This window comes from Phalacrocorax carbo, chromosome 25, assembly GCF_963921805.1.
Source record: "Phalacrocorax carbo chromosome 25, bPhaCar2.1, whole genome shotgun sequence".
Lineage (NCBI taxonomy): Eukaryota > Metazoa > Chordata > Aves > Suliformes > Phalacrocoracidae > Phalacrocorax > Phalacrocorax carbo.
The window spans coordinates 4,042,897-4,059,338 of record NC_087537.1 but is presented as its reverse complement, the minus strand read 5'-3'; the positions used below and the strand labels follow the sequence as shown (position 1 = coordinate 4,059,338).

General features: G+C 55.7%; 1 protein-coding gene across 2 annotated transcripts; it reads right to left on the bottom strand.

Moving 5' to 3' along the window:
- Positions 1-766: 766 nt before the first annotated feature.
- LIMD2 (LIM domain containing 2) lies at positions 767-14,330 on the bottom strand. 2 transcript variants are annotated; one of them, XM_064473471.1, is made up of 5 exons: positions 14,030-14,329; positions 5,210-5,346; positions 2,481-2,525; positions 2,086-2,225; positions 767-1,546 (listed from the first exon to the last, which is right to left on the bottom strand). In XM_064473471.1, the coding sequence occupies exons 2-5, from the start codon at positions 5,249-5,251 to the stop codon at positions 1,387-1,389; spliced, it is 387 nt and encodes a 128-aa protein (XP_064329541.1). In that variant the 5' UTR covers positions 5,252-5,346; positions 14,030-14,329; the 3' UTR covers positions 767-1,386. The 2 variants fall into 2 exon arrangements, with proteins under 2 accessions (XP_064329541.1, XP_064329543.1); XM_064473473.1 differs by lacking the exon at positions 5,210-5,346 and having other exon boundaries at positions 14,030-14,330.
- Between the last annotated feature and the right edge of the window lie 2,112 nt (positions 14,331-16,442).

The window sequence follows — 16,442 nt, the reverse complement described above, 5'->3', positions numbered from 1 at the left end:
GGAATAGGGGCTCTTGCTGTTGCTGTCAAGGGCTGTTGCTCTGCTCTGTGGGCTCTGAAAAGCCTAATTCCTGTAGCATTTGAAAGATGTGGGGTTCCTCAATCCTTACTCCTTCAAGCTAGTCTTACAAATCGTGTGTGGAGGAAGGAGGTAAACAATAATTAAAAACAGACTCACCTGCTTTCCCTGGTTTCACCGCATTAGGCTCTCCAGCCTGGCACGTCTTGTTGGGCTCATTCATTTGTATGGACTATGCTGTCCAAACACGACAGCTCAGCAGATGGGGTTGATCCAAACCAGACCTCGCATCGCACCAGTCGGCCCAGATCTGATGCCCGCCCTGCCCATTGCACCAGCTGCAGAGTGAATTGAGCCAGTATCTGCTTGTGGAGGCAGGGCACAATGTTTATTGACGTGGAAGGGGAAGCGAGTTAGCCACGATATGTATGCAGGGCGGAGGGGTGGATCTAATCCACAGGACAGTGAATTCCCTTTGAGGGCGGTCCGGGCTCCGCGTGGAAGCTGGCGTGCGGTTACAGCCGGGGTGGGTAGCTCGCAGGGTAGTAACACTGGTGTGCAATTTGAAATCCGGGGTTCAGTCTCCAAAGGACGGTCTGCCTCAGTCATAATGTTACACACGTGTACCCAGGAGTACTTTCTCGGTCTGCATGGGCAAAGGCTCTTTCTACAGTAACTGGGCAGTAAGAGGCAGACCTGACTGCTGCTCCCACCTCCCCGGCCCCCTGGGAACACAGGACGAGACAGGGAAGGCTCAGAAACCTTGTATTAAAAAAATAAAAGAGCGCGTGGAGCAGCGTCACACGTGAAGCTGCCGTGCCAGGCTCCAGCGCAGAACGTACCAATCAAAGGCAAATATAAAAAAGAGACACTGTCAAACAGTCGCAGGGCAACATCCTTAAGGCTGAACAATCCCAGCTGAACTGAGCTGATGTAAACCAAGGACCCTCCTTATTCAGAGCCCCAGCAAGGCAGGATTGGTGTGACAGGAGCTGGGAGCTCTGCTGTGACTTAAAGGCTGGGTTAAACCCCCAGATCATCTCCTTTTCCATGGTGGCAGGCCTGAAACGTATGAACACGGCTGGGGTTCCCATGGGGCAAGTGATTCTGGTCTGATCTCATGAACGAGAGGGGCCTGCAGGGAGAGGGCTTAAGGTCTGGGGGCTGCACCCCGGTCCCCTGTGCCCTGCCCTTATGGCCTGTAGGACCCCTCTGAGCATCCTCCAAAGAGGGCTGGGCTGCCTCCCTTCCCTTACCGCCCACAGGCCCTTGGGTCCCCTTTGCTTTACATCAGCTCAGTTAGCCCCTGGCTCAGCACTGCTCCGTGCCGTCTCTGCTGGGCTCCAGGGAAGGGTGGGCTGGCCCCGCTCATGCCGACTTGGTCACGCTCTCCACCTCCTTGTGCACCCACAGCTCCTTGTGCTGCTTGCGCCCAAAGCCCTCGTCGTAGTTGCCTTTACTCTTGAAGAGCTGCTGGAAGTGGGGCTTGCAGTAGAATTCCCCGTGGAGCGCCGCGTAGCTGCCCAGGCTGGGGAGGGAGGGCAGAGTTAGCTGGGCAGGGGGACTTGGCTGTGGGCTGGAGGGAAGCGTTTGCGGCTTGGGGGCACCGGGACAGGGGGGGAAGGAGGAGGTAACACACAGGAGGGGACCCTTAGGCTCCCTCCAGCCAGCTCGGGATGTTAGGGGCTGCTGTGAGCAGCGTTAGAGCCCTGTTAAGAGTTGGGTCCCGCAGGGCAGCTCAGCCTTGGCTCTGTGTCATCTAGCAGGAAGCTGTGGCTCAGCTCTGCGTTACCTTCGAGCTCTCTCCCTGCTCCTGAGGGATAAAGCTCGCTTTCCATACCAGGTGGGATTTAGCTGAGACTTGGGACCAGGTGGGCAGATAAGCTCCTTTTTTGCTGTGATGAGTGGGCTGGGGGTCTTTAGCTACCCCACAAGAGGACGAAGGGCTGTGATAGGAGGGTGGGTGCGCTATTTAGAGTGGTGTCCCCCACCCAGGCCAGGCAGAGCCGCAGTGCTACCCATCCACCTCGCCATCAGCAAGCACGGCGGCCTCCCAGCCTGGCTCACCTGAGCTTGGTGTGGCAGTGCTTGCAGCAGAAGCAGGCGTTGTGGAAGACGAATTTATCCGCCACCAGCCGCTCCATGGGATAGACGGTTTTCTGGCAGGCAGTGCACACCTCCTTCACTTGTGCCTTCAGGCTGAAGGACTGGGAAAGGGGAGACCAAAGGGAGAGAGGATGAGGACGGGGTTTGGGATAGCCTGTGCCTGGCTCCCACCACAGCTGTCTTTCTTACTATCTGTGCTGCCATTTGCTGGAGCAGTGGTTAGCGTGAAGCAGCCCCATCTCCCCGCACCCTCTCTGCACCCCACAGATGCTGGGCTGGATTGGTGCTTGGGCCTTGGGCTCTCAGTCCTTCCCCCCTTGCTGTGAATCGGTAGGATGTGGTAAAATTGCAGGTACCTTGGAGCGCTGCACCGTGCTGCCTCCTGAGCTGTTCTTTGCCTCCTAAGAAGGGAAGAAGAGAAATGAAAATGAGAGCCTGGAATGACAAGCCTGACACTGAGTTGTGCTTAAGGAGGAGCAGTGGAGGATCGGTACAGGCAGCTGAGCTGCAGGACCTTGGGGCACGCCAGCAGCCCCTGCCTGGCTGTCACGGGCACGCGATGACCGTCTCTGAACTCACTTGCCCAGAGGCCATGAGCTCCATCAGGTCCTTGTGTGCGAGTTACTCCCTGCACCATGGTGCTATTACCAAAGAGGAGAAGGAAGAGAGGAAAATAGAAAAAGAGGAAAAAACACGCACATATTGCAGAGAAGGAACCGGGCACCAGGAGGCTGTGGTATTTGCCTGGGGCTCTGGGGGCAGAGCAGCCGGCTCTCTCATCCAGCACTGCTCACTGAGGCCTCTCTCTCAACATAAGAGCACGGCACAGATTTGTTTCTTCCATGGCCAAGGTACAGCAGACCTCTTTTGTGGTGGTAGCACCCAAGCACAGATCCAGGAGATGTCACAGCATAGGCATCGCAGAACACAACCCTGGGGTAACAACTGTCCCGCTGACGAGCAGCTCTCACCATCTGCAGGCATCAGGTACCGTCCTTGGCCACCCAGTGCAACCGCCATGCAATGTCTTGGGACCCACAGCACTGGCATTGCCCCTCAGGAGTAACAACAGCAGAGCAGAGGAGCACTCTTTCCACATCCCTGGGGGACAGTTTGGGCCTGCGGCAGGCAGAGAGGAGGAAGGGGCTTGCTGAGCTGCCACAGCACAAGCCCCTGGCAAAACCCTCTCTGTGACCTGCACCAGCAAATTGTCAGCAGCTGGCTTATGCGTCTGCTGACAGCAGCTCTGCTTTGGTGTGAGATGCTGCTCCTGCTCCTCCTGGCCAACAATCATTTGCCCCACAGGGCAGGAGAGTGATAATCAACCTCTCTCTCGCTGGAGGTGCGCAGGGCTCTAGCAATGCTGCCGTTGCCAGTCTTTGCCTGCAGTCAGAGGGTGGTAGGCTGCCGGTTCCTCCAGGGGATAACTGGGGTGCCCCTCGCTCTCATGGAGCATGTCGTGCTGGTCCCCCCCCAGCGGATGTTTTGTTTCTGGGTTCCTCTGCTAGCCCTGTTATCAGCCCGTCACGCTGCTGCGCTGCGCAGGAAACGCCTGCACCGTAAGCGAGAGCAAAAGGCCTTCGCTAGTCCCTGCGGGCTCTGTGTGCGGAGGCAGGAGGGGCCGCGGCGCACGCTCAGCGTTGAAGACCTGCTCCGTGGCATTCTGCAGCTTGGTGGGAGCAGATGTTACTTGGACCCTGCAGCTGCGGGAGGAGCAGCGGGGCAGAGAGATCCAAACCCCGCGGTGCCTGTACCTCTGCCCCCAGGATTTCAGAGCAGGGTCTCGGTGCACGCTCTCCCATCTGCAGCTGCAACAGCTCATCTCCTCCCAACTCACCTCCCACTCCTCCCCCTCGCGTGCTCCACCGTGCAGCCCCACAGTCCTGCGCCTTTCCCAAGCTGACTGTTTGCGCAGGCACCCGCTGGGTCCCTGTCAGCCACCTGCAAGTACTTCAGCCTGCCTTTGCACTGATGAAAATGCTCCCTCCTTCTTTCAAACAGTCAGGATCATAGGGGTTAACACACTTTTAGCAAGGCGGACCAGCCAGGACCGCTTTACAACAGACTTGCCCAGCCTCTGCACTCTTTGTTCCCAAGGTTGGGGCAGTGTGACCCCAGAACATCACCCCGCTGCCTCCTTGTCCTTCCTCTTGCTGCTGGTTCGGCTCTGCTTGGCCAGCACTGCCCCTTCTCTCTCCCCCCAGGCTGATCTTCCATCCCTGTTCCTTCTGCTTTACCCTTCTCCATCGTTTCTCCTTCGTATTTTTGGAAACAGTTTGTCTAAGAAATGCACAGGAAACTCTCACTTCGCTGAGCTGCCTCTTCAGACGTTCCTCAGTTCCTCTCATTGACTGAGGTCAGGGACATGATTTTCCTCTCACTCCCACAAGGCTGGAAGAATAAGCCAAAGTCAACAGAGGGACATGGGCAGTGGGGAGGCTCAGGCTGTGTAAAACCGGTTGCATCCCTTGGCACTGGTAAAACAACCGCAGGTGCTCTCCTGGGATTAGGATTTAATATACTGTTTCCAGGCACAGCTGACCAGAGCTAAGGAAAACGCTGCCTCTTTGGAGCTGGAACACATCCGTTCCCAAGGCTACAGGCAATCCACCATTGCTCGTCACTTCTCAGCAGCCTTCTGGCTCCGATCAGGCACACTATCTATTTCATATCTGATATATCCTCCCTCGGGGAAGGGCCGTATCCTGTCCCAGCAGGAGATGTTCTTGAGCCTTTATGTTTTTCCATCTCCAATCACTCCAATCCTAAGCAGCTCGCATGCTCTCAATTGTGATCACAGAAAGCCATGGAAACACAAACAAACAGCAACTCGAGGCGGGAGCAGGGTGAGCAGCTCTGTATGGACCAGAGCCTGGACGCTGGCGTTGCAATGTGCTCAGCAAACAGCCCCTTCTGCTGGAACATTCCTGTCCCCAGTTTTGTTGTTTGAGTAGCAGTGACTGTGCCTTTGATCACCCTAAAATGTCAAGTCCGGAATACAGCACCTTCTGTACATGACCCTCCGTCCCTGAGAATCAAAACCCGGTTTGAAATTCTCATACAAACCGCAGGGGATGCTACGTACGTGAGTTGGGGGTGGGCTGGCGGGTTCCGTGGCCTGGAACATGGTTCCTTCCCCTCCTCCGTCTATTTAATCCTGAGCTTGAAGTTTGTGGGCCGGTGTTCCCTGGGGAGGTGTCTAAGACAGACCTCTTGCAACACCTGGAAAGGAAATGTCAACAGGAGCGTGGCTGGTTTCATCACTCCAAACCCGGCAGCCGCACAGCGCTGCAGGAGCTGGTGTGTGACAGCAACAAGTTCAAAGCTTCCTCCATGGGCTCCGTGCAGCCTCTTTGGTCTAGGGGTTTCTCAAGAGATCCAAGAGGTTTGGGCACACCAGGCTGGACTGGCAGCCAGGAGATGCAGGTCTGGAATACTGCTTGGTTTTAGGAAGCTGGCAGGTGATCGGGATGCTGAGGTGAGGCTGGCGTACAGCTCAGTAGCTCTCGTCCTCCTTCCCATACAAAGGGATTGGGTTAGCATGGAAGAGGGCTGCCAGAAACATGAGCAGAAGGTGATGTGATGGCTTCTGCTCCAAACCCAAGCGTGGAAGGCAATTGCCAGGCAATGGCCAGCTATTAGCAGCAAGGCTACGACTCCCAACCCAGCCAGAGCCACTGTCCAAGGCAGCGAAACCAGCACCCAGTGTTTCACTAATGTAGCCACTAAAGGACTGGTGTTGCTGGAGCAGACTGTGATTTTAGTCTAATTTTAGCCCAGAAAAGCACTGTTGAACAGACCAGTTCACAGCTCAGCAGAGGGAGTGATGGGGATTTTGTCTTCTCTGGGGAGCCCATGTTCCCTTTAGGCCAAGACCCATAAGCTGTGGCTCCTGTGTGATATGCTGAGTGCCCAGGAAGACGAGTTTGACAGGTCTTGGACCAATTTTAATGCAGCACAGAAAAAAAAACACCAGTGCTGCAAGTCACCCCTTTTGGTAAAAATTAGCTGAAAAGGCACTGACAGATCCTCAGGGGTTTTTCCCCATCACACCTTGCCTTCAAAACACCCATAAAAGGTCAGGCTTGATGAGCCGTGTTTTGCATACGCAAGACAGAGGTGCAGGGTTGAGCAAACGATGCAGAGGGAGGAGCAGAGCAAGGAATAGGAGGGTGAAGGGTGGCTCTGCATGGTGGGGATGTGCTGGGGGCTGGCAAACCAGCGCACACCCCATTCCTGTCTGGGGCTGCTTTTCTTTCCTCCTTAAACTTCTCATTCTCATATTGTCACCCCAAAAACTTTCTTGCTGCCCAAGGGCTAGGGTAGACCCTGAGAAACCCCAGGGCAGGAGATATGCCACGGTGGAGGGCTTGGGGCGGGGGATGTCTCCGCAATACCAATCTCATGGTGACATTTGCAAACCTGCCCTGGGTTTGGGGGGCTCTTTGGCTGCCTAAAAAGTCCCAACACCCAGCAGGTGACATGAGGCTTGCGTTGTGCCCAGCCAAGCACCCGAAATTAGTGACTGCTTTCAGAACTGAGCAGTCTTTGCTCCAGGTCCTGAGCAGCGGTGGGTGAACTGGGCTCCCCCTCGCAGGCCTGGGGGCTGGACGGCCCTCGTCGCAAACATTTCACAACCTCATCTGAGAATGCGGCTCCAATTTTACCTAAATCATTTCCCGTCTCCTCTGCGGTTTGCTTGTTATTTCCTGCTCGCCGAGCGGGGCGGATGGCAGCACGCAGGCGGCTGCTGCCGTACCCAGCATGTGCCGAGGGCCGGGCCAGACCCAAGCCCACAGCCCCTCTCTGACCCCCGTTCCCTGGGACAGGACCTTCCCTCTCACATCTCTGGGGCCGGTACGGTGCCTAGAGCCCAGCGCAGATCCCGGGGGAAACTTGCAGAACCCAGACAACCCCTCTGGTCCCTACCCCACGCATGCCTCTAATGTGGATGTACAGCCCTCCCCCTTTTCACCTGCCTTTCACCCTCTCCCCTGCCTTTGCCACAAGCGTCTCTCCACTCCCAGCTTCCCTTCTTCTTCCCTCACAGCTCATCTTCCCCCCTCACCCCAGCCACCTTCTTCCCCTCGGTTTTCCCAGTCTCTCCATCATCCCCCTCTTGCCCTTCCCTATACACACACACCCCGCCTGGTTCCTTCCACCTACTATTTGTTCCTTTGCTTCTCTTGCACCCAAACCCTGCTCCCTCCAATGCCATCCCACATATCCTGCCCCATGGCTTGAAGTTCTCCATCCAGCCCCATCCTTCAGGTCTCCTTCCTCGTAACATCCCTCTTCCCCTCCATGCACATACCCTGCTCGCAGGCTTGTGCCCACACTCTCCCAGCCTTGGTTTCAAACGAGAGGTCCCCTCGTTGTAGCTGCCCTACAGGCGTGTGAGTAGAAGTTGCTAAATGTCCTTCCTGCTGAAGGATGGGAGGCAAGAGTAGAAATCTCAAAGGGGAAGGGTGTGCTGAAGCGATAAGGGAAACAGAACAAGTTGGAAACCACAGGAGGGTTTCTAGGAGACTCTCAACTGCTGTTACTGCTCTACCAAGGAGTCTGCACAGGATGGGATTTGAGCCCAAGGCAGGCAACAAAGCCTCCATGAGCGGAGGAACCCCGGTGGCACAGGCTTTGCTTAAGGACGTGCTGCCACATTGATGTTACGAAGCCTTCACGATTGCCAGGACAGCCCTCCAGCGTGTGGCAGGAGGCCTCACTGGTTTTCTGAGGAGCACAGAGGGCACCCGTGGCAAAGCAAGAAAGCCAAGTCCAAGTCTCCTTGGTGGACACTGGCACCATAACTGCCAGACCTGACTGGACTTCTCCCAACTTCTGTTCCCCAAGACTCTTAGCCATCTACACAGCCTGGGAAGATCAGGAGTGAGGACTGTCTGTCTCCTGGTCCTGCAGCCAGCAGTTTCAGGCATCTGGCTCAGGACAGAGGACAGGAACCCCTTTGCTTCTACAGCCTCCGCTCTTCCTGCCCCTGGTGGCCACAGCATGGGAGACATGGAGAGAGGTGGATCTCCATGTGCTCCGGAGACATGGCACCACAGCCAGCAGGATGCACTTGGTGCCCAAGCTGCCAGCCCTGCCCGCCCACAGGGCATGACAGGCAGCTGCCCATCCTGCTCTGGGGGCTTTTTTGGTGATCTCAAGCTGGTGTTTGACTGAGGACCTTGGGGTTAGAGCTTGTCTGGCATCCGCAGGGGACCCGTGCCCACTGGCATGTGGGAGCAGCTACAGAGGGTGCCACAGCTCCGTCTTTTAGCACTGAACGGGGAGCAGTTTGGGGTGAGGAAGGCAACATCCATCCCAGAAGCTGCTCGGTCACAGAGCTTTTGCCTAGCCGCCTCTCCCGTCCCCTCTCACCCTCCTGCCTGACCTGGGGGCAGGTGTAGGGAGAGGGAAGAATCTGGGGTGGCCCCCCCGGGAAATTCCCCAATCGCCCCAACCTGCCTTTGAAGCATCGCATTTCCTGCAGCCAGGATGGGTGCGGGGAGCCTCTCCCCCCTTCCCCTCGCTCATGGGGCTGCCAAGCCAGCCTGCTCCCAGTGGGCCCCCAGCCCGGTGCAGCCCGGTGCTGGCTAATGGCCTCTCCGAGAGCCGATGGGTTTCCGGCACAGGAAAGCAGTGTGACTGCGGAGGGCGAGAGGCCCCTCTCTGCCATATGGTTCCCATTAGCAGCCCTGTGAAGTGTATGTTTACTGCTGGGATCACCGTACCGTTGCAAGAGGCTTTCCCAAAGGCAAAGTGCAGTGTGGGGAATCCGGGCCTCTTCCTCCTCCATCCTGGGAGGATGCGGAGTACCCCGGCAGCACGGCGAGGCACGGGCAGGGGCTCAACACCGCGGAGACGCTGTCAAGCCTCTCCCCCAGGAAATCGTGGACTAAGCCGATTGCTGTGGGGACTGATGTCCCCAAGATCATGTGCAGGATTAGTGCAGCCTACACACACAGGACAGCGCTGACCCTCCAGCTCCACGGCCAGCTCAGCCCATGGTCTCTCTCAGCAGGACTGCGTGGGAGGGAGGTGAAGAGGAGCTGGAAGAGCCTGTGTCCTGAGCCTGGGAATCACCCAGCTCACTGCCCAGCTGGCCCCGCTTTCTGCAGCCTTGGGGCCTCACAGCCAATCCACACCATGGAGCAAAACATGGTGCAGAGTCAGCATCAAATGGGCCAGGACCAGAACTGGGCATAGCGCTGCTGGGGAAGGGGGGACAGTGACCCCAGTGCTGCTTCGGCTTCTCAAGCACGGAAAGAAACAGTCTGGGGGGGATGATGGAGGAAGCCTGGTGGTCATGGCTCCAGCTTTAGCCATGGAAGACCCTAATTCAGCTTCAGATCTTGGCTCCTTGTGTGGCTTTGAGCCAACTACTTGATCTCATCAGTATTTGGGACCCAGTGCAGGTCCCTGCTGTTTGATGCAGGGTGGAGGACTTCAGGGAGGAGCAGCCAGGCCACTGCCGTGGACACCACTACCCTGTTCATTAGGTTTCTGGAGAGCAGCCCCACTGCACAGACCTGTCCCTGCCCACACCCCACGGCACGGAGCTACCTTCCACCAGGCTGCCCCACTAATCCGCTTTCCATCCACGTTCTGTGCCCGGGCTGCCTCTTGACAGGCTGCCAGTGGGCAGGAAATCGGCAGCCGAAATGCTGAGGGATGCTGACAAGGAATAGTTGTGGGGAGGAACAGGGCTGCCTTTGTCAGGGCAACAATGGAGGACCCGTATGAGCAAGGAGGGAGCCCGAGGGAAGCCCCTGCCCACCCGCTCTGCTCTCCCACCTTTGCCCCTGCCTCGGCTTGTCTCCCATGAGGAGGAGGTGCACGGCCCTGGAAGGACTGGGGCCAAGGGGGACGGGGCTGGTCCCCAGCCCCTGCCTCTCAGCGAGGGGGAAGATGGGGCAGGAGGATGCTGTTGGGATTAGTCCGTTTTCTAGAAGCAGAAACTGAAGCATGGAGCAGCCCGTTCCTGGGACCGTGGCCATGTTTAATGGCATCCATTAAAAATCACGGTCTGAAGGGAGTCTGTGCTCCCCGCAATCTCTTACCTTGCTAGGAGCTCAGATAAAACAAATGCAGCAGAAAGCCTGGTGGGAGGATGAGAAGAGCCTCTTCCAGGCAGAGACAAATCCTTCTCAGTAGTGCCAGATGACAGAGCAAGCAGCAATGGCCAAAAATTGCAGGTTGGGAGGTTCAGGTTGGACATTAGGCAAAACTGCTTCACTGGGAGAAAGACTTGGAGGCTCTGCAGCATGGTACTAATTAAGTGCAATATAAACCTGGTGCAAAGAAGCACGATAGGCAAATAGCAGTTCATGCTTTCTCCCTCCCCTTTTCGCTTTTTCCATAGTCTCTTCCATAAACCATGCTCCACCTGGAAACCTCACCTTCTGGTTTCCTACATAAATGTATATCCATTTACTCTTATACTGGCATTATGTTCCTAGTTCTTCTCCCACCATAATATTTGTCTCCCAAAGGGATTCATAAGGAGTTATCACATTCCTTAACAGTCTTTTTTTAGCTGGAGAATCCAATTCCTTTTAATCTGTTCTCACAAGGTGGGTTCTCCATTCCTACAGCCACCTTGGCAGCCCGCTGCAGGTAGGTGAGCTGACCTGGATGCACCACACTAAAGGAGCTCTCAGACCTTTGTATTCTGGTACAAATACTTCTCTGGCACCCCAGAAAACATCTGGCCCGATGTGCTTTTCCTCTGCCACCTCTGCCAGAAATCCTAGAAGCTCACTCTTCTTCAGTGCCCTGCCCTTGCTGAGGTCCCTCCAGGCTACAGCAGCTTCGTGTTGCAGCTCCCCAAGTGCCTGCTCTGGCACAGCTCTACTTCAGCCATTTCTGGGGCTCCAGTCTCATCTTCCTGTTTGCTGATCTGTTCTTTCTCACCGTGGGCAGATCTCCTGACTTCTAAAGAGATTGTTAACAAGTTCAGACCCTAGATCTCTCCTTGTAGAAGGGTCCAAGCGTCCTCCTTCTATTTTGCTGTCTCTTCCCTATCCTCTTTCTGTCTCCACCTAAAATAACCATTTTCTTGGGGGACTGTATCAAGTGCTTTCGTTAAATCCAGATTCATGAGGCCCTGTTGTTTCAGAAGTCAGTTACAATACCCAAGGAAGATACTGAGCTCACTTGACATGATCTGTGTGAAAACCACACTGTATTTTATTCTGCTTCCCAACACCTTGTCTTTGATTACTCTTCCAAACCTATTCTAGAAATTCACCTTTTATTGTACTCCAATTAATGGACCTGTAATCCCCTGTAATTCCCTCTTTCCCCAGTCATAACCTGTAGATGTTGTTGGCTAATCTCCTCTCATGCAATATCACCTGTAAAACACCAGACTTTGGACTGGCATGTCCTATGTGCATTAGCCCATACCTGAAGCAAAGCTTTGCGGGAGCCCTGCAGCCCCTCCCGAGAGCTTCTGCTGTTTCTCCATCTGCGGACGCAGCGAGAGCAGGAGTGAGCCCTGGCACCCCAAAACACAGCACAACCACTTTCCATGGTCCCTGCCTCCGCACCACCCCTGTGAGAGCTGCTGTGTCCTCCTGCGTTTGTGTCCAAGTGCAGATTGTGTGAAAAAAACAGCCACCAAAATCACACTCATAGGTTAAATCTCTCAAAAGAACGTTGTTTTTGAGCTGCTCTGACTATTTTCAGCCTTCACCTCCATTCTCCCTTTTAGGAACCAAGATGCCAAACAGCCCAGTATAGGATCTGGTGCTCTGCAAGGCCACGGGATTTCAGCAGAGCAACGAGTGTGCTGGGAAAACACACCCTGAAGAGGCACATCAGAGGTTGCTGAGGCTCCTTGTGTCTGAACACCCTTGAGCTGGCCATATGGTGGGGGTTATGGGTCACTAAAGGAGTGAGAAATATGTCTAAAGTGTGCTTAATATTATTTGCAATAATCCCTTCACCCAGATTTAATGTTTTCCATCCCAGAGCTTTTGCTAACAGCTAGGTAAGCTCTGCAACACCCCCAGATGGCAGATAAAAATGACTTAACTGGAAAGTGAAAGGCAGACACCTCTGGGGGAACATGGCAGCTGCCTGACGATGGACAACACTGCAAAAGCTGAGGATGGGCAAAAAGGAAAAGAAAAACTCCATCACCATGTAGGACTGGAGGGGGTAGTTGTAGGCTCACAGGACTGACTCGCTGAAGGAAACCAGAAGAGGAACTCCCTTCCCTAATGAGAAGTCTCGTGGGATTTTTGTTGACCAAAAAAGGTCAGGGACCTAGTTTTGAGCTGTATGAAAAAGAAGATGCATCTAGTCACTTTGCAAAGCCCAAGAGGCTGGTTCTGACAGACCCTCGCTTCTTAACTGGGAATTTGCTGCTTGCAGGGCTCCCATTTAAAAAGGACGTTAATGCTGGAGCCGTTTCGGACTAGGCTTGATCAGTTGCCCTGCAATTATTTTGTAATCTACATTAATAATGCTGCAGATGTGCTACTCCTGGCCTTAAATACACAACAGCTCAGCTGGGGCACCAGATGTCTTCCCTGCGAGAGCCCTCACACGATGTCTTCTGTGGACAAAGCCCAGTTTCCGAGGCATGATCCAGGCTGCTGAATTGCCATGCTCCTTCAAAACTGATGCCCACCCCATGAACACAAATCAAAAGAAAATTGATTTAAAATGTGATCTACAAGGTCGCTTAGCTGGTCTCAAGTGATCCAAGGGGATTAGACAGAGCAGACGGTCTCAAAACGTGGTAGTTACAGCACCGGACTGGGATTCAGGAGACCTGGGCTTGATTCCCACCTCTGCTGCTAATTTTTGGGTGACAGTGGACAAATCATTTCATTTATTTCTGCTCCCTTCCCCCCACCCCCAATGAAAACAGAGCTGCTCTCTTTTGTGAAGCCCTGGTAGATGCCTGGCTCTATAAGGGTTATGTCAGAGCTCAGGGTATTTGTGTTGTTATTAGATCTCACAGTCGTGCAACAGCCTCTCTAGGGAAGTGATGAAAGACCTGTCTCTGGGAAGGTTTAAAGACAGGGTGGGTGAGGCGGCTGGAGACACACCATCGAGAATTAGCAGGCATTAACGAAGGGGGAGAGGGGAGTCAGGATCTAACAGGTTTTCATCCATCTCTGCTCTTTCTGATCAGCTTAATAAAATGGATCTGTCCAGCCCCCCTCCAGCATGTACTGCAGCACACAACAAAGGGGGAATTACAGCCCAAATGGGAAGTGCAAGCCCCGAAACGCTGCACCCCAAGATGCCCGCTGACCCAGGGAGCACAGGCTTCCACTCACTCTTGTCCCCATGATACGCTGGCTGCAAGCCCCTCACCCCCAGCTCACGCAGGGCATGGGGTGCTCACCCCCCTTCAGCAGCATTGCTCCCCAACAGCCTCCTGGAGCTCAGACAGCATCTCCTTGCCCCCGCCTGACCCCAGCGAGGCCACCCAGGGCCAAGAACAGACACCCTTGTGTTTTCCCCCACCCTGAATCTGCTTCCCGCGACCACCTTGGCCGAGCCTCCTCCCAAAGCAAAAAAGTTCCCAGCGCATCTGGATGGGACCTCCTCCCAGGGGGCTGTGCAGGGGGGATGAACCCCCCGTCTGCTGGGTGGCTCCCGGCCAGCGGTGCTGCTTCCCGACACTCTCCCTGTCTTTGCATTCCTCCCTCCTCTCCATCCCTTTCTCCCTGGGCGCTTGCCTCTCTCTCCCTCCCCACCGCTCAGTCGTGCTTTCTCCCCCCAGCATCTCCCTCTCTTCCCAGCGCTAAGCAGAGCTGCAGTCGGCAGCGGTCCCCGGGGTGGATGAACCCCCTCGCTCCCCACATCTCAGGGACCATCATTGTCTCCCGCCGAGCCGCCTGCCGCCTCTCAGCCCTGTTGTTCTGCACGAGTGAAGGCTCACCATATGCCTGGGCTCCTCACGGCGATGCCGAGCAGGAGGGTTTCACCCCGGCAGGGTGGGTCTGTCCGGCAGTGGGTCTGTCTGGCCGTCCCTGATGGTAGGGTGTTCTCGCTCCCTTTCTCCCCGCTGCAGAGGCCAGGGCTGTGGGAGCGGGAGCGGTTTCCTGCGAGCTCCCACGGCCGCCTCGCAAGCCCTTTTATCGCTGGGCTGCCGCGATGATTGGCTCTCAGCGTCGTACCGTCTTCCAGCCGCTTGCTCCTTTGTGTGAAGCCAACCTCTAACCCCAAACCTTCCCCAGCCCCTCTCTTCCGGGGCTCCCTCTCCCCAGCTGCCCCCAGAGCCCTGCAGCCTCCTCGACCCGACCGCCAACCCCGAGAACTTGCCTCCGCTTTCCTCCCCACCGGCAGCATGGCCCCCCCCCGCATAATTAGCTTTGGGCCAGCCTCTCCCCCCACTCCTTGCCATGGTCTATGTGTGCAGATGGGCTTTGCTCAAGACTTTGGACATGGCCTTGGCCTCTCTCCACGTGGCATTAACCCACTCGTGTAAGGTTTCCTGCAAGCATCCTGGAGGAGCCATCCCTCCAGGGTCTGCAAAAGCCAAACTTGCACACACACCCCCCACACACACCCCCAGCCTCAGAAACTGTTCGCAGAGGAAGGGTCATATCAGGCAGCAGCAGGAAAGGGGGACCCCAATGCTCCCAGCTCCTCACCCCCCGGGGCGGCAAAACTGAGATGTGATGGCTTCAGAAATCCGGGTTTTACTCCATGAGAGTCGATGAGCCGTGTGTGGCAGCGGTGCTGTGTAAGGGGGTCGGTAGATCTGCCAGGGCAGGTTCTCGTAGGGCGAGCAAAATCACTGCCTGGAGTTTGGAGGGCTGGGATGTCCCCAGGAACAGGGCAAAATGTTACGAATAAGTAGGTTAAATATTGGTAGTTAGAGCCTGAAGGGAACTCAGAGGCGGTTTGAGACCAGCCAAGGAAGCCAGGATGGCTCTGAGCCAGCAGAAAGGCAGAGGGACCCCGTGGCTCTGAGGACTTCACCTTAACCTCCCAAACCCCTCTAACAGGTGATAAATGGAGACAAAATATGCCATGATGAGATGGCATCTCATGGGATGAGCTTTGAGAGCGATGATGCAGGAACAAATATTCTTGTTTGGGCTCCTCAACGCAGCGTGGTGCTGCTGGCAGGAGCTGAACGCCGGCTGGAGACAGCCCCGAGTCTGAGCCCAGTGCCTCAGCCCAGAGGCAGAGGCAGGTGATCTTTGTGTGCAGAGTTTGTCTGTAATTCCTGTACAAAAAACATGATTAAGGAATTTATGGCAGTGTTTACTGGACAAGGAGACGGCGGTGATATGATTTATCACCTCTGTCACTCTGCATTGCCCAAATAGCATCCATGATGAAAAGGCTTGCTGCCACCGAGAGCAAATAAAAGAGGAGTTTGACTCGATAGTAAAATTAGCTGTTGCCAAGCAGATCCAGACCCAGCGACGGGCACGGTCATATGTATCACGCAGCAGGAGGCTGGCAGGGCTGCAAAAGCCAGTGTCCATCTGGGCATGGGGAAGAGCGGAAGAGTGTCCAAGGCATCCCACGCTGCCCTGAAACGAGGGCAGGTGTGAGGGAAGCCTGCAGCAAACGAGTCCCGCTGAGAGCACAGCACCTGCTTGCTGCCCTGGGCGTAAATGCGCTGGCAAATGGGTCCCGTCTTCAGGCTTGGTCTGGCTCCCTTTCCCACAGCATCGCCCCACGGGGACAGGGTGTGGAGGAGGGGAGGGCTGCGAGCTCCTCCTGGCACCAACCTGTGAGGCATGCAGGGTGGGTGCGGGGCTGAGACCTGAGCCCACGGCCCATGGCAGCTCCCCTGGCACCAGAGTCCTTCCTGCAGCCGCTCCGCCTGCTGCGAGAAACGCTGCAGGTCCCCTCCCCATACGCACACATGTGTATGGATGTGGGCATACGCACACTTGCACATATATGCACCTACATGTACACACATGCACACACACATGCAAGCACGCATGCCTGCACAGACACATGCATGCACACACACATGCAAGCATGCATGCCTGCACAGACACATGCATGCACACACACATGCAAGCACGCATGCCTGCACAGACACATGCATGCACACACACATGCAAGCACGCATGCCTGCACAGACACATGCATACGCATGCATGCACACACACATGCACACACAAAAGCACATGCACGCTGGCATGCCTGTGCACTCTCACATGTGCACGTGCCCCTGCTCGCACATCTGTGCACATGCATGCACACATGCCAGCGTGTGCGTGCACATGGCCACACACGCGTGTTCATGCACCTGTGCACACACTCACGCCCGCGCAGGTGGGGCAGTGGGCGATGCACAGCCTGCGCAGGGCCTGGGGTCC